At 44.2% G+C, this 26,271-nt stretch overlaps 1 protein-coding gene across 1 annotated transcript; it reads right to left on the reverse strand.

Annotated features, from left to right (window-relative positions):
- Window positions 1–373: 373 nt before the first annotated feature.
- On the reverse strand, window positions 374–3,666 carry LOC107382957 (amphoterin-induced protein 2). The gene is made up of 2 exons (XM_015955328.3): window positions 3,532–3,666; window positions 374–2,119 (listed from the first exon to the last, which is right to left on the reverse strand). The coding sequence occupies exon 2, from the start codon at window positions 2,021–2,023 to the stop codon at window positions 506–508; it is 1,518 nt and encodes a 505-aa protein (XP_015810814.3). The 5' UTR covers window positions 2,024–2,119; window positions 3,532–3,666; the 3' UTR covers window positions 374–505.
- Window positions 3,667–26,271: the final 22,605 nt, after the last annotated feature.

Here is a 26,271-nt window from a genome sequence, read left to right on the forward strand (position 1 = left end):
TCAGGATCAACAAAAACCTTAAAGAGTATCATCTTTAGTGTATTTTATATTTATGTATTCTGTTTTTCTTTCCCAGACTACATGCTATAAAAACAGGGCTCACCATCATATTATCCAAAGTACATGAAGAATCCTGTAGAATAACCACAAATGTCTCTAACAGCTCATCAAATCAGGTGTGAACATCCCTCTCGGTCCAATTTAAAAAGCTCACCCACGTCTGTATGATCTCTGTGATCCTTCTGGTAACAATTCTCTGAGGTAACAGTGAAATTTCCATATGAACTCTAAATATAAAAACAGACACCACTTAGACATGATTTAAATTCTGCTCACAAAAAGGACTGTGTATGATTTTCAGACCAACTCCCCAAACCCAGGGTGAATAACTACTTCACAAGACAGAAAGTGCATAACTTTACATCAAATGGATTTGTTTCCCTAGACAGCAACAGGACAAGAATGTGTATTAAGACTGCATGAATGAAGGACTGTGCTGAAGGTGCTACGCCACGTGATTTTGATATGTGTTGGTCCGTTCCACTGTCCTACTTCCATTCTTGAGAATTCCCTCAGTAGAAACATGATCCAGGTTCATTGCTGGTTTTTTTGGGACACCAATTTCAGAGTCCTCCGCCTGAGGCTCTAAGAAGGCCACCCTCTTTCCGTTTGACCGCCTCTGTCCTGACTCTACCTCTTGGGGGTCTGAACAAAGAATAATGGCTCGTCCGCCACACCCTCTTGAACCTTTCCCCCTAGTTTCCCGACACCGACAAGGAGTAAGGTAGAGGTAAAGCAGAACCAGTATGATGCTCACCACACACGAAGCCAGGGTGGTAAATGCAGTGTTGAAGTGTTCTGCGCTGCTCCGACGAGCCAACCCAAAGTTGGATGGAATACTTGAGTTTCCGACCAGCACTCTGACCTCTGGAGATTCACTGGGATGATAGTAGCGCCCACGGGCCACCACACACCCATATGTACCAGAGTCCTCTAGTAGTGCTCCTTGGATTTCAAGGGTGCCATTGGGGAGAACTGACCGACGGGCACTCGGATCACCAGCTGATGAATTCAGAGTCGTTCTGGGGGTCACCCAGAAAACCACCAACCCCTCCTGAACAGGCAGAGGCAATCCTGGGCATTGCACTGTGAGCGTTTCACCAGGTTCAACTCGATAAGTCTGTGCTTGTAGGGGTATGTACATCACTCCGTGACGTGTGCAATTAATGTCTCTAACTGCACCATCTATACATGGGTATTCACCTCTGAAGTCCACCAGCGGACTGTATTGTTTCCACGTCCAGTATTCCAGCAGGGCAACCAAAGAACAGTCACAGAGCAAAGGGTTTTCCTGCAAATAAACACTTGCACGGTGGGTGAGAGACAGCAGACTCTGAATAGGCACTTTGGAGAGCCTATTGTACGACAGGTCTAAGAAGGTCAGGTTACGAGGCCCTTTGGGTTCCTCACAAAGCTCCAGGGGGAAGGCAATTAGTCTGTTAGCAGAAAGGTAAAGCCTCTCCAGGCTGTCAACATCACTAAAGGCCCCTGGCTTTATGTGGAAGATTTGGTTTCCAATCAGCAGCAGCTCTTTGAGTTCCCTCAACCCAGTGAAGATGGACGAATTCAGCACTGTCAGTTGGTTGGATGAGAGGTCCAGGTGGAGGAGATGTGGTGTCACAGTGAAGGAAGCCACCTCAATTTGACTTATTGAGTTCCTGTTGAGAATTAGTGTCGTTAGCCGGTGAAATGGTTGTGAGACCCAATCCACACGCAGGGCTCCAATAGAGTTGTGGCTCAGGTCCAACCTTGTGGCGTAGCTCGGAAGACCAAAGGGCATCGTGGACAGATTGCAGCCGCTGCAGGAAATGATATCACTTGCACAAAGGCAGTGGGGTGGGCAAGTGGCCACAGTGGGAAGGAAGCCAAGACAAAGGAGGAGCACCATGGCTGCAGCGGCAGGGTCGCAACAGCTGCCACCAACGATATTTCTGCCAAAAGGCTGTGACGCAATGACATGCATCCTGGTTTCCCCTTGGGACGGGATCTCAGGTTACCGTCTCACTGGGTGCACACATGTCAGGTGTACAGGTGTGTTTTATTGCAAACGCTTTACAGGCTGAGAAGAGAAAGCAGACAGGATGGGCAACAAAATTAGGTCTCTTCTCCCTTTTTCTAGTAAAAATCACAGTTTTCTTTGTAACAAAACCAGAATATTTGGAATCACATGAAAGGCATGCAGAAAAACATTGGCTAAATCCAGGAGCTATGGCACATGGTTCCAAAAATACACTTTAATCCACATTAATACAGCGCTGATGGCCGCTTGCTTCACCAGCACAACTGTTGGAACAAAAGTAACGTGATCCACGTGTGTTTGTTTTCTACTCGTACATCCATAATGCACTCACTATTTATTACACAGCATGTTTAACCCTGGATTGTTTTGTTTTGAGATAATTATTTGCTACTGAATCATCCAGCTCCACCTTGATTTAACTAATACAACTCGAAGAAAGCATAATAAAACTTTGTATCTCAACTTTAATCATTTGATTTAACAATTTAATCAATAGCATAATCATTTAATCATAATCAATAGTATTTGCCTATATCAGCTCGATTAGTTATGCAGTTTTGTGGCTTTATATCAAATGAGGTTTCCAAAAAGTGACCACACAGTTTCTTTATTTTACAATAATTTTAATTTTTTTCATTTCCTGAAAATTTAGATATTTTCAGATGCAAGGTTTCTGCCTGGCAAATGTGTAAAAAATGCAAACGTATAATGTGTGTGGTAAATTCAAGTGAAACAACTTTAGATTTGTCTATAATCAACTGTTGAGAAATTTTCTTCATAATAATCATTTTAAAAAGTATGAAAACAAATAATGGATGTGCAGAAACAAATAGATTTATGAAAGTATCTACAAACTCATGATATAAAAGTAAGTGGTGATCAATAAATACTTGTGTATATGGGCAATATTATCATAACAATATCTGTTCTACTCATTTTGTGTCTTCATAATCTTAATATATATTCAAGTGAAATTGTGTAGTTGACTCAAATAATCAGCCAATTATTTCATAACTCTCACACGCAAAATGATAAATAATATTTAGAAGATGAGTGATTGCAGGTTATTTGTTTTTATTTGACAAAAAAAATGAAGCAATCATCCCAAATATATTAATATTGCAGAAAATTTTAAATTATTCTACAACTGTGAAATTGAAATGAAGAAACAAGATATTCTTTTCTATTTTACCGAGTAGACTTTTAGATTTGTGCATTGTTCTAGTGCATTATAAGTAAACTTTTTGCTTAAACAGGGCTTTTAGTCGCATTTCGGCGGAATATTCCAGTCAGGGTAATAATAGTTTTATGTTGTTGACTGGATTAATAATTCAGCATATCTCCTTCCTTTGCCTGGTCCTTCCCTGCCTCCACCTTCTGAATTACATGATCATAAAATATACGTGTGAGAGACTTTGGAGGAGAACCACGCCAACATAACCGCTGCTCACCTTCACGTCCACACTGTTGCTGCTATCATCACCGCTTCTCCCTTCGGATCTAGACGCGCTCCGCGGACGCACCAGCGTCCATGAATCCTAAAATCCGTTTGGAGAGAACCGGAGTCGCTCATCCGCCCCGGCTGGGTGGCTGACAAACGGGGAGCTGAGCTGCTCACCTGCAGGTCGACTCGCATGTCGGTGAGGGAGGGGTGAGTACGGAACAGCGGTCGGTACACCAATATGATGGAGGGATGAGGGGAGGTGGTAGAGGAGGAGGAGAAAGAGGAGGGGGCAGGATTTTCTGGAAATTTACTGGACCATCTTTCTCATTTTCGTTCCAGCTTTTTTATTGCACCCAAAAACTTATGATTGAAGTGATTTGGAGACCGGAAATAACGCATTAACTTGCCAACAATGAAGAAAAAGAAGTTTTTATTAATTTGGGATGATAAGAATTATGATGTGCTTAATGGGTTTTGTGACAAATCAACTTGATTAATAAGATATGGAACCAAAGCATGATGATAAGCTGAAAATGTGCTGATATGAATGTTTTTGTTACCGAGATAACTAAAATATCAAAATAGTTAAATTCTGTATCTTATTGAAATGCTGTTGTATCTAAACCGATTGGAACTGACTAATTATTATTTTATCACACACTAAGAAATAAGAAATACTTAAAGGCAGTGTTTGTCATTTTTTCTTACCAATGTGCATCCCAACTAGGGAGCTCCAGACTGTCCTCTCCCCGGCCTTCTCCACCAGCTCCTCCGGCAGGACCCCAAGGCGTTCCCGGACCAGATTGGAGATGTAACCTCTCCAACGTGTCCTGGGTCGACCCGGGGGCCTCCTGCTGGCAGGACATGCCCAAAACACCTCCCCGGGGAGGTGTCCAGGAGGCATCCTGACCAGATGCCCAAACCACCTCAACTGGCTCATTTCGATCCAGAGGAGCAGCGGCTCTACTCCGAGTCCCTCCCGAATGTCCGAGCTCCTCACCCTATCTCTAAGGCTGAGCCCGGCCACCCTACAGAGGAAACTCATTTTGGCCGCTTGTATCCGCGATCTCGTTCTTTCGGTCATTACCCAAAGCTCATGACAAATATCAGGCTTAATAAAGCAAATCATGGAAATCTCATAAATATTAGAACAAATTCAACTGAGCAGAAAACTAGAAAAATTAAATGTGGGTTGTTGAACATTAGATCCATTTTTTCTAAGACTTTGTTAGTTAATGAGTTGATTTGTGATAAACAGATCTCTTTGCTTTCTCTCCTGGCTGCAGCAAGAGGACTATGTTAGCTTAAACGAGTCGACTCCTTCAAATTATTTAAATCATCATATTGCTCGAAGTACAGGGCGAGGAGGAGGAGTGGCAACCATTTTCCATTCGGACTTATTAATCAGTCCCTTACAGATTAATAGTTACAGTTCGTTTGAACATCTTATTCTTAGTTTTTCTAATCCTATAGGTGTGTGTGTGTGTGTGTGTGTGTGTGTGTGTGTGTGTGTGTGTGTGTGTGTGTGTGTGTGTGTGTGTGTGTGTGTGCGTGTGCGTGTGCGTGTGTGTGTGTGTCTGCTCTGTCTTCTCGATCCCCAGTGAGTAGTGGAGGATGGCTGCTTATACTGAGCCAGGATTCTGTGGAGGTTTCTTCCTGTTAAAAGGGAGTGTTCCTCTCCACTGTCGCTGCATGCTTGCTTAGTATGAGGATTGCTGTATATTCACTGACACTTGTCAGTGACTTGATGCAATTTGCTGGGTTCCTTATATAGGAAACATTATTTCTGATTGGCTTAATGAACTGACCTGAATTGGAATTTTTATTATGTGAAGTGCCTTGAGACGACTCTTGTCGTGATTTGGCGCTATATAAATAAACTTGAATTGAATTGAATTGAATGACCATGGGTGAGGATTGGGGCATAGATCGACCGGTAAATTGAGAGCCTGGCTTTCTGGCTCAGCTCCCTCTTCACCACGACAGATCGGCTCAGCGTCCGCATCACTGCAGATGCTGAACCGATCCGCCTGTTGATCTCCTGATCCCTCCTACCCTCACTCGTGAACAAGACCCCGAGATACTTAAACTCCTCCACTTGAGGTAGGACCTCTCCCACGACCCGGAGTTGGCAAGCCACCCTTTTCCGGTCGAGAACCACGGTCTCAGATTTGGAGGTCCTGATCCTCATCCCAGCCGCTTCACACTCGGCCGCGAACCTACCCAGCAAGAGCTGAAGGTCAGAGCTGGATGAAGCTAGGAGGACCACATCATCCGCAAAAAGCAGAGACGAGATTCTCCTCTCACCAAACTCGACACACTCCACACCACGGCTGCGCCTAGAAATTCTGTCCATAAAGGTAATGAACAGAACCGGTGACAAAGGGCAGCCCTGGCGGAGTCCAACCCTCACCGGGAACAGGTCCGACTTACTACCGGCTATGCGGACTGTTGGGTTAAAGTTGAGTAAATGGAGGTCTAACTGGTCCACCACCACTGAGAACCCCATCTCCCAGAATGCACCAACAAAATGGCGACTGATTGATGATAAAAAACACCTAGGGTGGTGGCCCTCAGTCCTCAGTCAAACAGGAACAGCACAGCAAGCTCTAACAATGAGTTGACTCTAAAGACACCAATGGTTGGTAACTATTGTTTGTTTATGATATGAAGTTGTTTTGGGTGACCTTTGAAGTCATGCTTTAATTTAATCGTTTAGTGTGGGAAGATTTAGTTTAGAAGTTCTTTGTTTATTGTATTTTATATACATTATGTGACATCTAACACTTATCTCTGTTCTTTGAAGGTTATCAACCTAATGTTCACTGAACTGACATAATAAAAATTGTCGGAATGTGAAGGAGTTGTCCCAAAGTGTCCCTTTAGAGTGAAACAAGTGTGGAGCTTGACACGGACCAAACTCACGCTCCTCTGGTAAAGGGATTGAATGACCCTTAACAGAAAGCCACCCACCCCATACTCCTGGAGCGTCCCCCACAGGGTGCCCCTGGGGACACGGTCATAAGCCTTCTCCAAATCCACAAAACACATGTGGATTGGTTGGGCAAACTCCCATGCCCCCTCCATCACCCTTGCAAGGGTATAGAGCTGGTCCACAGTTCCACGGCCAGGACGAAAACCACATTGCTCATCCTCAGTCTGAGATTCAACTGTCGATCAGACCCTCCTCTCCAGTACCTTGGAGTAGACCTTTCCAGGGAGGCTGAGGAGTGTGATCCCCCTATAGTTGGAACACACCCTCAGGTCACCCTTCTTAAAGATGGGGACCACCACCCCGGTCTGCCCCTCCACAGGAACTGCCCCCGATGACCACGCAATGTTGCAGAGATGTGTCAACAACACCAATACGTCGGACATGTTCAGAAGAATAGAACCGGAGATAAAACAAGTTCTGGTTCGGAGCAAGAGTTTATAAAGAAGTTAGCGAGATCCAGCTTTTTTTTTTTTGGTAACCAACTTCCGCTTATTGGCAAGCAAATTTGCATATTAGCTAAATGTTTAAGTACCAGCTAAATATTTATTTTCCACGACGTTATTTAGCTCCACACTATATTTTGTATTTTTTGATTCAGACTTTAATATTTATTTCCCAAATACTGATTTTGCAAACTAAATGTTTAGCTCCAAAATAAATATTTAGCTGGGATCTAAATATTTATTTTGGAAAATAAATATTTAATTTACAAATTAAATATTTAGTTCAAAAATAAATTTTTAATTAGTAAATTAAATATTTAGTTAGTGAATTAAATATTTATTTTACAAACTAAATATTTAGATCAGACCTAAATTATTTAGCTTGCAAAATAAATATTTCAGAATCAGAATCAGAATCAGAATGAATTTTATTGCCAGCGCTCAGATCAGATCAGAGCATAGGAACTTGACTCCATAGTACAACCTGACCAAGGTTACACACACACATATAGACAGGACAGATACAGGCAGACCATGGGAGCAGCCATGACGGCGCTCCTTTGTAGATGAATGAGGAAATACATGAGGAAAGTTCAGGGTAGGGAGAAAAAAGGCATTAACAGGGTTACACCAGCAGGGTGTAGCACTCTAATGCAAAAAACACCCGACATGTAAGCACAAACGTCACAGTTCACAACATGAGACCCGGTAGGTGTGTGTGTGTGGGGGGGGGGGGGGGGGGGGGGCTGGGATCCTGGTTTCCTCAGCGGGGCTGCCTGTGGCGCTCAACCAGCTGGCTCCGCAGGTGGGCGGGAGATCATGGGGAAGCACAGAGAGCAGTGAGTCCTTTAGCTTAATGACCTCGGTAGAGACCACAATCTGAAGGCGGGGGGTGGGAGGATAGAGTTTCACAGCATTTGTCTGCATTCCTTCCATCGTGGGGGTTTTCGCACGCAACTCCAAGGCTGCTTATGGCGTCAGATTGGATAACAGAACTTTGTTTGGGTCAGGCAGAGATAATTTTTCCTCTCTGCCTTAAAGTCTGTATTGATCATTCAAGTCCTCCAGTGAAGCCAATTCAGTGATTAAACATCTCCACACCGTCCGGTGACCCTTTCCGAGATGTTATCAATCCTGCGCGCTAACACCGGTAACGCAGCTAAGACATTGTCCAGCTTGCGATTCACCTCAAGCAACGTCCCAGTCTGTGAGGTATCCACACAGACGGTGCCGTCCATGGTTGAGGGTCGCCCTCCAATCGCTCCCGTCATCCCAATTTTACGGAAAGCCAGATATCCTCCCACTCCAATCAGAAGAAACCCGACGATCATCAGGCCAAATATCCACATTTCTTCGACGTCCTCAATGGACAGCTGAGAGAGACAGGTGACATTCCACTTCTTCTAGGAATCGAGCATATATCCCGCTGCATGTGTCCCGTGATGACAAGCGCGAGCCCCCTCCTCCGTTCTCATTGTAGAAAAAATCTTATCAATCACGTTGAATGACCAATTAATTAAATCCATGCTGAAAAATAGTGATTGCAGAGGAAATGCAGAGAAGCACTCTGTGGGCAGACGGGACAAAAAGAGCCTTGGGAAAATACAGATAAGGGAGGAAAGGCAGAAGCGACTGCTCCCTGTGAGTGCTGGAAGAAGAACTATAAACTAACTACAAATTGAATATTTAGTTTGCTAACTAAATATTTATCCCTTTGATGCATAATAGTCACTACAGTGGACAGGTACTCAAAATTGTTATTTATTTATTTTTGCTATTAAGCACAGCTGTTGAAGACTTTATTGCATTTGAGCCCCTCCATTTGGACTTCGGTAAGCCAAGCCAACATATTTCATGTTCAGATTGCACGCTGTCCACTGAGGTGGACGTGTAATAAATTATTTGTAAATTATAAAATTTTACAAAAAATATTTGTTGAAATTTGTTTCATTCCCACCTAACGATGAATCAAAAAAATTGTTAAAAAAAATCATGGTCGAAGATTTCATAATTCATGCATCAAAGGGTTATTTGGAAACTTTAACATTTATAAATGTCTGAATAACATGATGAAAATATGATTTCGAAAAAGTGAACTCCCAATTTGTTCTCTTATGATATGCTAAATAACCAAAAATATTGCTGTTAGATTATGACTGTTTGACTTTACAAATGGCACCCCATACACACGCATTATTGCCAGTTTTTTTTTATCAATATCAGAATTGTCAAAAAAAAATTTAACAATGGAAAAATCTATTAATTTTTTGTTTTATGTTCAGATTTCTTTTTGGGGGTTAAACTGTCACAGCATTGGAGTTTCACAAATGGGCATAAAATGTTTTTTGCTCACTTTATAGTTTTTGTGTAATTTCATGTTTTCTAAATAAAAAAGTGTCCTGTCCTGATAGCGGGTGGATTTCCCTGGTCATGCCCAAGGATTTCTCCTAGAATCCTGTTTTGTTCTCCTCTGTGGTGAGTCCAGAAAGTTCTGTTCATCATCGTTCCTCGTTCCTGCATCTAAAAGCCCGTGTGGCCGGATGTGCGACCCCTACTGCACACTGGGACTGGCACTGTTTTAAATAGAATCCATTATAGTCTATGGAGTGTAACAACCCAGCCGCAACGCGACGATTTTCGGATGAAAATTGTAAAAGTATTGCAGCGATGCTATTATACATGAAGCTTACCTGTGACCTACCAGCTTATTTATTCACAGCATTGTTCCAGAAGTGCAGCGGTGTGTTTTCATGGCTTTATTCCTGGCAGTGGAGAGGAACAACATTGTATATGACCTCAAACAGGTTAGGTTAGAAGAGGGGGGGCTAGCACCTCATCGTTTTAGCTGTCTCTGGAACCTGATTATTAAACTACCATTTCAGGGCTCTTAAATCACAGTCTTCCTGTAAATGCAAGGTTAGGAAACACAAACGCACAAAACACTGTTCTCATGTGAAAAGCTCCAATGTTTGGCAAGAATTTTAACTTTGCTTCACCGTTCCACTCCTCTGTCTGTGTCTGGGTTCTTGTCAATCACATCATGACATTCCCCTCATAGTGTGAGTTTTTCTCCATACTTTTAGTTAATTCAGGAGCATTCGGAGGGATGGAAATAGTCTCAGTTTGATTAGCTTTGGGGAAAATGTAGTCTTGAAAACACTTTTTCTACAATGTTCATTCAACCAAGACACTAAAATGGTGATTAAAAGCAATCCATGGTGTGGATTAAAATTTTGATTTAATATCCCTCTTTTGCATTGTAGCCTAATCAGCCCATCCATCTAATCCAGCTTCTGTCCTCCTCACACCAGGCAGCCCACAAACCCTCTCTCTGCCTCCTTCCTTCTTATGATTATAGCCTCTGTGAAGCACTGTTAATGACCTTCATAGACTTTTAATTATTGTAGGAATAAAGTTGGTAGGTTACATTGATCCCTTCTTGACATCCGAAAGCTAAACAGCAAAAGAAAGAAACTATTACTCTAACCACTATAGAACAATAGTTTCTTAGTTTCCATCAACTGGAGAGTATAACTCCTCAGTTAAACTGGTACTGGCATTATCCCTAACACTAATGCTATGTTCAGTATGTGTGTAATACCCAGAAGTGTGTTTTTGTCCCCTATGCTGGAAACTATTTATAATACTAAGAATAATAGCCTACTGCCTTTCTGTATTTACCTATTTTATGTGCTTCCTGTTCTCTAAGTGTATGAGTTGCCATAAAGAGTAAATTTTTCCATTGTGGGATCAATAACATCTATTCTATTCTAAGGCGCCCTCTGCCAGTGTAAAAATACATTAAGCCATAACCTTGACAAATGTGCTTGTACAGCCAGAGGTTTTGAGAAAGTTTATAGATGTTTCTATGGTTACTGAAATTGAATAACAAGCATTTCATGGGATCCAAAGCTTTCTATTGACCATTACATTAGGTTGTTGCAGAGTCAATATTTAAAGTGTTGGTCCTTCTTAAAAACCTCTGAGTCACACTGACGTGACATCAATCAGCTCTGGTCCAAATCCTGACTGATGAACGTCCATTCTTCATAACTAATGCTTGGAGTTTTAGACTTTCCAAAGTTTTGTTTGTCCTCCTGCATCAGTGGTAATAAAGTCTCAGGTGTTTCCTGGGCATGAACCTGAGCTGTTGCTTTGTTTCGTGAGCTACTTAGCAGTGGCTTTTGTGCTTTGGCACAATGATCCATCATCCTGCAGAAGGCATTGATCACTACCAAACTGTTCTTGGAAGTTTGGAAGAGTTTAGTAGAATATCAGAGTTTTCCTCATTTCCTTTGGAGAAAAGCGGATGTCCTCCAGCATCAGTTCAGATCATTCCTCTCACTGTGCTACAGATGCATGCACACCTGCTTGATGCCGTTCCTGAGCAGCTCTGGTCTGGTGGAGCCATGCTCCCACAGCCAGACCTTCTTGGTCACCCTGAAACCAAATTCACAAATGCTTTAAACATTGTGACAAATCATATTTATGCCATTCTCAAAACTCCAGTTTGCAGATAGAAGCCTATCTCTCACACTAGAGCATCTGATTACATCACATCTGTTTGCATTTTTAAAATCTGACAATTGTTTGTTGGAGGGAACACCTCAAACTAGGAGCTTGTGGTAACTTGGTTTTCATGCGTCCTTTATGCCCACAGAGGCCGTTTTCATCTCATTCACAGAACCCAAGATGCCTTAAATGAAATATGGGAACCATTTCAGGTCAATGACCCCTAAATGCATCATTCTGAGGGTAGCTGTTACAATTAGAACCTGGGAAGTACTCTGGCGAGGAAGCCAATCTGAAATGTGTCAGGTACTCAGTTACTTTGTGCAATTCACTCCAAAGCCAAATGGTTTTAATCTGTTTTGCTTCAGTGACACGTAAAATTCATTTCTCTGCTGCATTAGATCACAAATACCTTCCCTTCGTTTAGCCAACATCCTCTGAAATGGAAGTCTGCACTAAGGAATCGTTCCTCCACCCTCTCCTGGGTCACATCAACCTGAAAAATCAACAAGGGCGTTTGAGTTGTGTCTGGTGCCTGTCGTTAAAACGGCTCCGAACCATTCACACTCTGAAGGAGACAGACTGTTCCTCTGCGTGTGAAACATTAAGATGTAATTGCGAGCTGCGGTATCATGAACTCTGCTGGGATTTCTGTCTGTCCTTTGATAATAAAGCTGTAGTAGGATTGTGTCGTTAATGGAGGCTTTGGGAGAAGGATTTGGTTCATTAGCGGTAACGTTGTTGTAATTAAACATCTGTGACTTTGCGGATAACTTTGTCTTTTCCTTTGGCAGCGCTGCAGTGTCATTGCTGCTTGGCTGCCCTGAGCTGTGAGGAAGTCTGGGAAAGACAAAAGTGTTTGTCTCAAAGTGCACTGAGTTGTGGAAATAAGTAAAAAGCAGCTACATCTCCCAAACACTCCCAAGCTGCGGACATCTGTTTTCCAAAATGTTTCTCCTGTGGAAACATTTATAAAATCTTTTTTATTCACTTCAGCTCCTGTTTTCTCTGTGCTTTCAGACGCTGTTCATCCCTTTCTGTGTGAGCATGCACGTCGGTTTGGAGCAAACTTAGATGGAGTCTTTTATTCCACATGAAAGTGTTTTCCAACTAAAAAGTCCATCAAGGGAGCGAGCAGCAAGCTTCAAGCGGCACCAGCTGTTCTTGTTTTCATTTGATTTCTTTTCCAATCTCCCAAACCCAAACGGTTCAATAACGAAACGAAAGGGAAGCGAAATCAGCGTTGTTCCGCCGAAGATGAGTCAATTCTGTCATTTACGGGAGAAATTAGATGAGCCCTGTTAATGGGGGGGGGGGGGAGATAAAATCCTGACTTCATCCTAATCACAATGCATGCGTAATTATGAGCTTTCCACTGGGGACATCATGACAGACAAATCTGTGAAGGTTTCCATGGCGCCAACAATCAAAGACCTCTGAGGATTTTCCAGAATGGCCATCTTCTCAGCGGGATCACACAGTCGGCCGTTTGAATGCACGGGATGGGTGTTGTGCACACTTTTTAAAACGATTTCAGACTGATTAACTTTCAACTGAGCAGTCATCTAAACACTAAGTTATTTCCAATTCCTCCACAGATTGTTGAGCAGGCTATTTTTATTTGTTTGAGTCTCTTGTTGGGCAAATAAATGTAGCTGCATCTGTTTACATCTGGTTCATAAGATTTAGCCACTGATTAGGACCAACAGCAACATAACGAGGGCTGATCTGGAGCTGGCTTATTTTTAACATGTGGATTAGAAGAATTAAAATTAAACTAATTTGCAGGATCCCAATTAGAAAAAATATATTTTATAAAAGAACCAGTCAAACAAAGATGGGGTGCAAATGTTTTAGTCCACATAAGTCAGAGTCAAGGCCCGCGGGCCAGATACGGCCCACGGAGCATTTTTATGTGGCCCGCGAGATAAATATCAAAAATATATTAAAATTGGCCCGCTGGCCAATTTTACTGCAAAGACTTCAACTCTCATGATGCTTTGCAGCGTCAGCGCGGAGCCGACGCGCCCCTTCCATTGTGTTTTTCCCAGCGCCTGCTGCCGGTCTCTGCAGCTCCGCTGTCTCAGACAAACTAAACACTCCTCTCACTCAGCGCCGAGTTCACTCAGCTATTTTCTGACGTTGAAGCCCAGAAACGGAGATTCTAGCTGCTCAGTAATGTGTTCACGACTGAAAGAGAAAGTTTTCCAACTAACGTCCAGACAGAGCTGATATAACTCCAGCGAACAGCGACACGCTCAAACCAGCACGGCTCTGTGGTTGCTGTCGTTGTGTTTCCTCCCCGATACACAACAACGTGGTCAAACTGCTCAGACTTGTTCAGCAGCACAAACCTATGTGAGCACCTGTTGTCATCTAATGTTGTCATTATTATGATGAAGATGAACAAAACAACAGGAGTCTCCTCCTCAGCTCAGATCAACCCCATGATGCAGGTATCTGGCTGGAACAGGTGAGCATCACAGTAAACCAGTGGAGCAAACTGAGCTTTAAATATGTTGGTTTTATGCTCTTTTTCTGCTCCAAAACATGAAAGTTAACAGGTGAGATGTTGCATTTTCATTTAAGATAAAATTATATTTTTATTTTGTCGTTGGCTCGTGAGAAAAGATTTAACCTACAGTAAACAGGAAGTGGAAAGGCTGCAGATAGATGAATAGAATAGAAAATCCCTTTATTGTTCCTCAGTGGGGAAAGCTAGACGTCACAGCAGCGATGACACTTATTACAGGAGAAAAAAAGGAGAATAAAAAATAAGAAAAATGAATAAACAAGAAAACATAAATCCTGAATAGATTTTAAAAATGCTGAATATACCACAAGTAATGAATACCACTGATGCCTTTTATTTCAAACTGACTTGCTCGTGTGTAATTTGGTTATTCCACATTCAGTGTTAATGCAGAAATATGTTTGTTTCCAAATTTAAAGGTTCAAAATTGCATTTATGATGATAAAGAAAATGTGCAAATTTGCCGTCACTTTTTCAAAAAATATTAAGTTTGGCCCTCGACTCCGTCCCAGAGTTTCATTTCGGCCCCGTGTGAGTTTGAGTTTGACACCCCTGGTTTAGTCACTTTTTAACCACATTATTCTTGAAGCTACAATATTAAATCAAGGTAAATCCTAATCATTTTAAAATCCTGTAAATATTTAAAATAAAAGTTAAATGTAAATATAATAAATTTGGAATGTGTTGTTTAATATTTATGCTAAAATTTAAACAAACAAATGGCCTATAGCACCTTCTTAGGGTTCTACAGCTACCCAAGGCGCTTCACAACACAGCCATTCATCCATTCACACACATATTCACATGCTGGAGGTGATGAGCTACGATGTAGCCACAGCTGCCCTGGGGCGCAGTGACAGAGGCGAGGCCTGCCGAACACTGGCGCCACCGGTCCCTCCGACCTCCACCAGCTGTCATGTTTTAGGGAAGCTTTTGACTCAAGACATACAGAATCAGCACACGAGACACAGTATATGAACGTATAATCAAAGGTGTTTATTATCAAAGTGAGAGAGCACCATGAAACAGAGGCGAGGCTGGAAACTGTCAGTCCAGGGACGTCTGGAAACAGACACAGGTTAGGGCTTGGCTTGTAGCTGCGATTGCACGAGACTGCTTGTGGCTTACTTGCTCAGGAAGTTTCAGCGAGCTCAGGGGGAGGAGAGGTCAGGTCGAAGTGGCGGTCACACCGGAGGGGAATCACGGGGGATCTCCAGACTGCGGCTTGTGAGGCTTGGTTGTTGGGTCCAGGATGAGAGTAGGTGAGTGGTGGGGAGTGGGTCGGTTAGAAAGGAGGAGTGAGGCATGGTCCAGAAGTGAAGTCCAGAGTTTTTATGGTTGGGGAGATCCGAACAGCAGCAGGTATCCTGGAGGAGAGGTGAAAAATAAAAAGTAATTAATCTCAGACACTCGGAGACAACAAGAGAATTTTTCAGTAACTCAGAAGCAGCTAGAAACACCCAATGCAGGTAATACCTAGGTTGAGTAATCATCCTGCCAGGTGCTGTTGTCTCACTCCTTATACCAGACCGGGCCGGTTGATCGAAGATCAGCTGTAGCTACTTGCTCTGTGTCACCGCCCACCTGTAGTTAAGCTTTCAAAGGGTTAGGGAGGAGGCCACTTACCAGTCCGACTCCAGCAGGCAAGGTGGGTTAAGTGTCTTACCCAAGGACTCAACAGCAGCATTCTCTGGTCATAGACAGGATGGAGCCTACAACCTTCCGATTACTAGACAACCCGCTCTACCTCCTGAGCCGCTGCTACTTAATTATTAGACAGATTTCTAGATGTATGAAGTTGATTCAAATTATTTAGACTCAAATCTACGTTTTTTTTTTCTTGTGTCCTGTCTGGCTGTGAAGCAAACAGAATTTATGTCTGAATGCTGGTGAAAAGCTTTTCAGATTTACTCTCAGGTGGAGCATCAAAGCTTCTGCTTTAATGTCACGCCTGATACTTAAAACTTTATTGTTATTGTTTTTTTGGATGCTTTTTAATTCCGACCAGACACGGAGACAGAGCTGAAAGAGAAAGGAAGAGACAAAAGGAATTGGGGGGTTCCACAAAAATAAACAATTAGTGATGTACAACTGTCTGCTTCCAGACCTGCAGAAAGAGAAAAATAAACAAACAAAAAAAGGGGACAAAACAATTCTACAAGAGCAAGCAATTACTGCATCAACCTGATGAGGAAATATAAAATCAACATTGTTTTACTGAACAATCACACAATAATAAATCACAGCATTTAGTGCCAACCACAGCCTTAAGACATGTGTTGAAAACGTCCAAGTCTATACTTATGAGAGCACCATGTGAGCACCTGTGTGTGTACACGCACTTGTATATGTAAGGTTTCTCTATAGGAGCGTCAAATAGAGAGTGTGAGGGGCCACAGTTCTGCCCCCCAAAGATGTGTAGAAGATGGAAGGAGCTCCAAGCCCCAGAGATCCGGGAGCTGCCCCAGAGCGCAGGGACCCCAGATAGACTGTAACCAGAAAAGCCCCAGCCCCATCCCAAGAAGTGCAGAGGATTGCCCTGGGTGGCCACAACCAGCAGCTGGCAGAGTCCCGGGAGATATCAGCGGCAAGCCCACAGGCCCGCCCGCAGCCTCCCACCCCCAAGCCGGCCGAGCCCGGAACCCAGAGACTCGGGACCCAGGGGCGACCAGCCCCACTGGGGCCCCGACAGAGCCCAGCACATCTTCTATTGAGTAAGCAGAGTCTGGGGACTGTTGGGCTCTCCAATCTCTGGAGTTCCTTGGTGGCAGGGGTGGATGAGATGGGAGGCGGGGGACATCAAATCTGAGTGGGCCCTGTTCCGTACCTTAATTGCTAAGGCAGCTGACCGCAGCTGTGGGTAAAGCAGTGCGCTACCAACACTGTTTACAACGGGGACGGTATGCTGCTGACTTCAACTCAGTGGTGGATCGGTAGGCGGAGTACTTTAAAGACCTCATGTCTTCCAGTAAGGAAGCAGAGTTTGTGGATTTGGAGAAGGCAATCCACGTCCCTTAAGGGGCCCTGTGGGGGGTACTCTGGGAGTATGGGGCACCAGGCCCTTTGATATGGGCCGTTAAGCCCCTGTATGACCGGTGTCAGAGACTGAACCACATTGCCGGCAGTAAGTCGGACTCGTTCCCAGTGAGAGTTGAACCCTTTGTCACCAATTCTGTTGATAACTTTAATTTAAATCTGGTCTTTGTTAAACTGTCCCTCTTGGATTTTTGTTGTTTTGTGTTTAGTTTAGTCTCAGCTTCTGGAGCATTTTTGATTGGCTGTCTTCCTGTTCAGAGCTTTTGACTCAAAATAGTTTTTTCTTCATGCAGTAAAAAGTAAAATTGTATCATTTAAAGCCTAAAAAACGAAGTTTTGGCTTTTGGTGAGAAAGATCAAATTTTCTAATAAAAAGTATTCAGAGTTTGTTTGGGCTTGTTCAGTGACGGGTACTCATGAGTTGAGTTTCCCTCAAATATACACAGACATGATTCCACTCTAACTGCAGTACCCTCAGCTGCTCTCAGTCGCCAAACACTCCTGCTTCCAACTCAAGGTTCTGGTTTTAAGACCTGCACATGTGTTTTTTTTACCACAGCATCCCACCCCTTCCCTTTTAGTTAACACACACTTCTGTGTGTGTGTGTGTGCGCGCGTGCATGCGTGCGTATGTGTGTGTGTGCGTGCGTGCGTGCGTGCGTGCGTGTGTGTGTGTGTGTGTGTGTGTGTGTGTGTGTGTGTATGTGTGTGTGTTCTTGTACTTACTACATACTGAGGATATTTTTGTGGTCCTCACTTTTTTTAGCAGCTTACCTGAGATATGGTGTGAATAAAGTTTTAGTTAATGTTAGGGTTAGAAATAGATCAGCATTGGTAATGGTTATGGTTAAGGTATGGGTTAGGTATGATACAGTCACAAACATGGATGGAAGTCAATGGATTGTCCTCACTATGATAGAAAGACAGACATGTGTGTGTAGTGTCGTGAAGTCAGAGGACTCCAAAGCTCTTTACACCACAGAGGAACATTCATCCATTCACTCGCTTACTGGCCTGGCCTGCAGTTCACTGACAGAGGTAAGGAGAAGCTATAGGATGCGGTGAGATAACATGGATCGTTTAGGTCAAAAACATATTTAATTGAATTATTTTGCTTATTATTTGCATATAAAAGGAAAAAAATCTGAAAGACTAAAAGATCAGGCTCTTCCCTGATGATTTCCGTTGGCATTTTTAAAGAAACAGCGCCTTCATGTGGACACACCGTGTACTTGTAGTACTCACCGGTAGGGAGGAGGACTCGATCATATCATGAGAAACACACTAGAACTCCACCTTATGATTACATATTATTAGTCATCTCGTGTGTGTGTGTGTGTGTGTGTGTGTGTGTGTGTGTGTGTGTGTGTGTGTGTGTGTGTGTGTGTGTGTGTGTGTGTGTGTGTGTGTGTGTGTGTGTGTGTGTGTGTGTGTGTGTGTGTGCACTCTAGACAAAGTGAACAACTTATTGTTTCCATGCAAGTTCACATGGAAATATTTCTTGTTTTGGTTTAAATTGTCTTTTTTATAAATCAATCATAGAGTGAGCTATAGTGACTTTATTCAACGTTCATCTTTTTGATCTGAATGTATTGTAAATAAAAAGTAACACAGAAAATCTACAATACAACCACACCAAACGTCTCAGGACCAGAGTGATAAAATAACTCGATTAGAGCAAATAAATACAATTACCTTCCATAAACATTTTAACATGCATATAATATGACAAAACAGCATGTTATTCATGCAGCAGTTCACTCCCCACTGGTTCTGCTAGTTTTTCCCACACAACAGTCAGTAAGATTAAACACCATCTTTAAGAGAAAGAGAGAGAAAATCCACAAGATTTAGCCATCAGGCTCCAAATAACACATAAATATTTTGCCAAATCTGATCATTTTACACTTTTTTGCATCTGTTTGAACTGACAGCTGTAAGCTGTGTGTGTGTGAGCTGTATTTCATGTTACACTGTCATTGGGGGATGTTTGTACACACACACACACACACACACACACACACACACACACACACACACACGTGTTCACATACTTTACATCTTTAGCTCACTGTTGTGTGTAACGTTGAACAGTTACTGAGTTCACATTCCAGTTAGAGCACAAAGGCCTAAGTGTGTCCTTGAACTCACTCGCTTGTATCACTGACTTCAACTTAAAGGTGCAGTATGTAAGAAAATAGTAAGAATTTTACAGTGAGGAAATCCCAGAAGAATCTGTCTCAGTCCATTTGGAAGAAAGGTTATACTGAAATATATTTCACATCCAGCTGTGGGGATTGTCAGTTTCTCTCCTTTCAAAACAAAGCAAGGAGGGACGTAACTACTGCTTACCATTAGTGAATGTGGGGTTGCCGTGTCTCCTGTAAGCTAGCACTGCAGCGTTGACAGTTGTAAATGATTAATGATAAATGACCCACACTTGTATAGCGCCTCTCAGAGTAAGGACTCCAAAGCGCTTTACACTACAGTGTATCATTCATCCATTCACACACACATTCACACACTGATGGTGATGAGCTACGATGTAGCCACAGATGCCCTGGGGCGCACTGACAGAGGCGAGGCTGCCGAGCACAGGCGCTACCGGTCCCTCCGACCATCACCAGCAGGCAAGGTGGATTAAGTGTCTTGCCCAAGGACACAACAGCAGAGTTCTCTGTCCGGAGCCGGGATCGAACCTGCAACCTTCCGATTACTAGAAAACACACTCAACCTGTTGAGCTACTGCTGCCAAATCTGATCATTTTACATTTTTTTTTTTGCACATCTGTTTGAACTGACAGCTGTAAGCCGTGTGAGCTGTATTTCATATGTTACACTGTCATTGGGGGATGTTTGTACCACGCATACACACACACACACACACACACACACACACACACACACACACACACACACACACACACACACACACACACACACACACACACGTGTAATTTGACGACGGCCAGCAAAAAGCTCCAGAGTTGTTTAAAGTGGTTGCAGTAACTAACTTTTTACCACAGAATGTCAATTTGACTTCATTTCTACATAATGCACCTTAAAAAAATTGACTACACTTTATTACAGTCTGTTAATTTATTTGGAGCCGTTATTTCCCTTTTCCTGCTCATCATATTGGTTGTTTTAAGTTTTAAAAACAACAATTTTTATGTGCAGGTGTGAATTTTGCAAATGAAAGACTTGGCAGCTTTGACGCTAGACCTCCTCATGTGAAAATCCTCTACATGTAAACAGTCAATGAATTTTTCACAACAACACAAAAACTATTGATTGTTTTCTTATTTTTTTCTTATAAAACATAGACTACAGAAATAATTATAGAAGACATGTTCATGAAATGTCCCTAGCAGCATTCAGAGACAAACACTAAGTTCCCCTCACATCCGGTGTCCATCTGGACAAAGAGTCAAGGAGAAGTGTGTGTTTATGTGTGGGGACTGACTCCAGAGGATTAAGTGCCCTTTGCATTTGTTGAGGTGCCCAGTGGAAAAGTACAGGGCTGTGTCCTGCCAGCCAGCCTATTCCTTGTACGACAGCATCTCAGCCTCGTGTGCTGCAGCTTTGTTTGTAGACTCAGTGCAACTCAATTTGTGAAAATAAGCGGCGCATGAAGTTCCACCAGACAAATCGCTGCTTGTACAGGCACTTTCACAAGGAATAGCTTCTCATCCTGACATAACAGAAATAACATAGCAAGAACAGAGGAAAAAAGTACTTTAAAACTGGTCTGATGAGACCACATTAGAAAAGTGTGTAATGTAGCTGTTATGGTCTAAAGATTGTGCTTTTTTAGGAACAACAAATTACTCTAGTTATGTTTCTGGACTGTGGGGAAACTTGAAGGTACATGGAAACTCAGTGTTTGAGGTAGATGTTAAGAACTTTGAGGGAAATTGTCTGGTAATGTCCACTATGGCAAAAATACTGATTTTTAGGCAAAGATGCATGTCTACCTTTTGCTATAAACAGGGTCACAATGGGAAAACTTAACAAGCATGAAATCCATTCATTTTCCAACAGATGAAAGCAATGGTGGATCTAGAAGGTTTTACACAAGGGGGCAAAAGAATCGGGTGGCAGACCAAGGCGGGAGCCTTGGCGGTCCAATCCCCGGACAAGAAAACTAGCTTTTGGGACATGGAACGTCACCTCGCTGGCGGGGAAGGAGCCGGAGCTTGTGGCAGAGGTTGAGCGGTACCGGCTAGATATAGTCGGACTCACCTCGACACATTGCATTGGCTCTGGAACCCGAGACCTGGAGAGGGGTTGGACACTCTACTTTGCTGGAGTTGCTCCGGGTGAGAGGCGGAGGGCTGGGGTTGGCTTTTTGTTAGCCCCGAGACTCTCTGCCTGTGTGTTGGGGTTTACCCCGGGGGACAAGAGGGTAGCTTCCTTGCGCCTTCGGGTCGGGGAACAGGTCCTGACTGTTGTTTGTGCTTATGGGCCAAATATCAGTTCAGAGTACCCACCCTTTTTGGAGTCCCTGGGACGAGTGCTAGATAGTGCTCCATCAGGGGACTCCATTGTCCTGCTGGGGGACTTCAATGCTCACGTGGGCAATGACAGCTTGGCCTGGAGGGGTGTGATTGGGAGGAACGGCCCACCTAATCTGAACTCGAGCAGTGTTTTGTTATTGGACTTCTGTGCAAGCCGCAGTTTGGCCATAACGAACACCATGTTCGAACATAAGGATGCCCACCGGTACACTTGGTACCAGGGCAGCCTAGGTCCCAGGTCGATGATAGATTTTGTAGTCGTATCATCTGACCTGCGGTCGTATGTTTTTGACACCCGAGTGAAGAGAGGGGCGGAGCTGTCAACTGATCACCACCTGGTGGTGAGTTGGATCAGATGGCAAGGGAACATGCCGCGTAGACCTGGCAGACCCAAACGCATAGTGAGGGTCTGCTGGGAACGCCTGGCAGAAGAACCTGTCAAGACGGTCTTCAACTCCCACCTCCGGCAGAGCTTTGACCACGTCCCGAGAGCAGTGGGGGACATTGAGACCGAGTGGGCCTTGTTCCACTCTGCGATTGTCGAGGCGGCTGTTGCTAGCTGTGGTCGTAAGGTGGCCGGTGCCAGTCGTGGTGGCAACCCCCGTACCCGCTGGTGGACACCAGAGGTTCGGGGAGCCGTCAGGCTGAAGAAGGAGGCCTACAGGGCGTGGCTGGTCTGTGGGTCTCCGGAGGCAGCAGACAGGTACCGGATAGCCAAGCGGGGTGCAGCAGTGGCAGTTGCCGAGGCAAAATCTCGGGCGTGGGAGGAGTTTGGTGAGGCCATGGAGAAAGACTATCGATCGGCTCCAAAGAGGTTCTGGCAAACTGTCCGGCGCCTCAGGAGAGGAAGGCAGCAACTCGCTCACACTGTTTACAGTGGGGATGGGGAGCTGCTGACGTCAACTGAGGCTATAGTCGGACGGTGGAAGGAATACTTTGAGGAGCTCCTCAATCCCACCAATGCGCATTCCGAGGAGGAACCAGAGCTGGGAGGCCTGGGGATGGACTGTCCGATCTCGGGGGCAGAAGTTGCTGAGGTAGTCAAACAACTACACAGCGGCGGAGCCCCGGGGCGGATGAGGTTCGTCCTGGGTATCTCAAGGCTATGGATGTTGTAGGGCTGTCATGGTTGACACGTCTCTACAACATTGCGTCGTCATCGGGGGCAGTTCCTAGGGAGTGGCAGACCGGGGTGGTGGTCCCCATCTTTAAGAAGGGTGACCTGAGGGTGTGTTCCAACTATAGGGGGATCACACTCCTCAGCCTCCCTGGAAAGGTCTACGCCAAGGTACTGGAGAGGAGGGTCCGATCGATAGTTGAATCTCAGATAGAGGAGGAGCAATGTGGTTTTCGTCCTGGCCGTGGAACTGTGGACCAGCTCTATACCCTTGCAAGGGTGATGGAGGGGGCATGGGAGTTTGCCCAACCAATCCACATGTGCTTTGTGGATTTGGAGAAGGCTTATGACCGTGTCCCCAGGGGCACCCTGTGGGGGACGCTCCAGGAGTATGGGGTGGGTGGCTTTCTGTTAAGGGCCATTCAGTCCCTTTACCAGAGGAGCGTGAGTTTGGTCCGCATAGCCGGTAGTAAGTCGGACCTGTTCCCAGTGAGGGTTGGACTCCGCCAGGGCTGCCCTTTGTCACCGGTTCTGTTCATCACTTTTATGGACAGAATTTCTAGACGCAGCCGTGGTGTGGAGTGTGTCGAGTTTGGTGGCAGGAGAATCTCGTCTCTGCTTTTTGCGGATGATGTGGTCCTCCTAGCTTCATCCAGCTCTGACCTTCAGCTCTTGCTGGGTAGGTTCGCGGCCGAATGTGAAGCGGCTGGGATGAGGATCAGCACCTCCAAATCTGAGACCATGGTTCTCGACCGGAAAAGGGTGGCTTGCCACCTCCGGGTCGGGGGAGAGGTCCTACCTCAAGTGGAGGAGTTTAAGTATCTCGGGGTCTTGTTCACGAGTGAGGGTAGGAGGGATCGGGAGATCGACAGGCGGATTGGTTCGGCGTCTGCAGTGATGCGGACGCTGAGCCGATCTGTCGTGGGGAAGAGGGAGCTGAGCCAGAAAGCCAGGCTCTCGATTTACCGGTCGATCTACGTCCCAATCCTCACCTATGGTCATGAGCTTTGGGTAATGACCGAAAGAACGAGATTGCGGATACAAGCGGCCAAAATGAGTTTCCTCCGTAGGGTGGCCGGGCTCAGCCTTAGAGATAGGGTGGGGAGCTCGGACATTCGGGAGGGACTCGGAGTAGAACCGCTGCTCCTCCGGATCGAAAGGAGCCAGTTGAGGTGGTTTGGGCATCTGGTCAGGATGCCTCCTGGACGCCTCCCCGGGGAGGTGTTTCGGGCATGTCCTGCCGGCAGAAGGCCCCCGGGTCGACCCAGGACACGTTGGAGAGGTTACATCTCCAATCTGGTCCGGGAACACCTTGGGGTCCTGCCGGAGGAGCTGGTGGACAAGGCCGGGGAGAGGACGGCCTGGAGCTCCCTAATTGGGATGCTGCCCCCGCGACCCGGACCCGGATAAGCGGAGGAAGACGAAGACGAAGGGGCAAAAGGTTTAGGCGGCGTAGCAACGCTAGACCTCCTCCTCATGTGAAAATCCTCTACATGTAAACAGTCAATGAAATTTTCACAAAAACACAAAAACTATTGATTGTTTTCTTATTTTTTCTTATAAAACATAGACTACAGAAATAATTATAGAAGACATGTTCAGATAAAATAAATTACTCTACAGGGTTGATTTTATAAACTACGTTTAGGTGAACTTAAACACTCTGTTCATTGAAATAACGTATATTATTTGTTCTTTTTAATTCTGTCAGTCATACAGAGTTGCTCATGCATGCTGAAAGTGAAAAACACTTTCTTTGAACTCTACCATTTGATTTTATGGCCATGAGAGAGCTGAGCACAACTCAGCTAGTGGAAGTTAGCATTAGCAACTTCATGACATGGCATAACAAGTTCAGACAGGCAACATATGAGGAGATGAAACATTAACGTAGCTTTTTTTTCTCAAGAAAGGAGAGCAAACAAAGGCTACAGAACAGTCACATTGAGTGCCCCCACTCCTCCGACTAACTTCCTGAAAAAGGAGCGCTTTCCTCCACAGATGACTCACAAGTCATTCATTCATATTAGAGATCACAGCAAATTAATTGAAAAAGTGAGTGAATGAGCACCTTAAAGGGACAATGTGTAGTTATTATTAGGGATGAGCGAGTACACCACTATCTGCATCTGTATCTGTTCACCCATCTAAATTATCTGTATCTGTACTCGGAGTGGATGTGGCCTAATCAGGAAGTGGGTGTAGTTTAACTGGAAGTGGGTGTGGTTTACATCAATACATTATTTTAAGTCTGAAATTGATATGGATTGATCAGAAGTTGCTATGTGTATTGTTTATTTGAAAAATATTTACAGAGCAGCCTCAGAATTGAGATTAAATAATTTTGATCACAATAGTAAACAAACTATTACAGAAAAAGTTTTTCAAAATAAATCAGAACATTAATATTTAAGTACATGGATTAATACATACAGAGAGAGAGTTAGAGAGAGGGTGAGGGAAAGAGAGAGGGGGGAAATAAACAAACCCGACCGGAGCGGAGCGGAGGCAGTGACCGACGCAGTACGAGCCGTTTTCAACTCTGTCTTGTCAAATGCACCACGTATGTTACGACAAAAGTTACTTTAAATATTAAACCGAAAAAGAGGCGAGCTAAATGAAACCTAGAGAGTACCGAAGAAACGTGAGCAACAATGAAGCAAGCACAGAGAGATCCGTTACCGTCTGTGTGTATGCGTGGATGCATGGCCCGGACTGAGCTCAGCTCCCGGCTGCCAAGTTTTGGGCGGGCACTCTATTTGACTGACCAGTCACAGAGAGTGTAGACAGTCAGTTATCCAATGATGATTTTCCTTTAGCACGATTGCAGATATTTACGAGTTTTACTCGTTTCATGCTCGTATTCGTCAAAAATGCTTTATCTGTACCGGATGCTCGTCTGAAACGAGTATCCGGCTCATCCCTAGTTATTATCGTTAATCTCTGGAAACATCCAACAAAATGTTGTTGAAAATTAATGAAATGATGCCCAGTTGTTGAAAAATATGGTGACTTCTTAACATATATCCATAAAAACCAGGTCTAAAATTCATGGGAGCGGGTTTAAGTCTCTGGGCAATGCCATATTAGATGCCATATTTCCTTCATCGGGAACCCTTGAGGACAAAATGTATTAACTGATTTGTAACGAACGATTACAAAACTTTCTTCATTCATAAACATTGTTGTTTTACACATTTACCTCTTTACTAGTTGCCAGGGATGAAAGGGAGTTTAATATGCTTGTTATTTTGCTGAAGTTTGCACTCCCAGGGCTTTTTGACCCTAATGGGCATCCGTTGCAAAGTCTTTAGCCAACACAAAAATGCAGCTTACTTGAAACAATTTAGGTATCTACTGCCCCCTGTCGCCAGGAAAAATACACACTGTTACTTTAAGGTGTATTTTAAGGACAAAAAGGGGCAGCCGTGAGAGCAAGACTTTACAGCAGGGAGCAGTTGCCTCCCCTGGCCTCCCTGTAGATCCACCCCTGGTAAGAGTCCAGGTCCACCCTGGACAGGTTGCCAGTCCAACCATGCCCTGATATAATAAACCTTACTGAATAAACTGAAACACTATCGTTGTACTCGT

The sequence above is a fragment of the Nothobranchius furzeri genome, chromosome 1 (assembly GCF_043380555.1).
Source record: "Nothobranchius furzeri strain GRZ-AD chromosome 1, NfurGRZ-RIMD1, whole genome shotgun sequence".
Taxonomy (NCBI): Eukaryota; Metazoa; Chordata; class Actinopteri; order Cyprinodontiformes; family Nothobranchiidae; genus Nothobranchius; species Nothobranchius furzeri.

What these genes read in the sequence shown, in the direction of transcription:
- LOC107382957 (XM_015955328.3), bottom strand. Translation starts at nt 2,023, where the DNA reads ATGCATGTCATTGCGTCACAGCCTTTTGGCAGAAATATCGTTGGTGGC.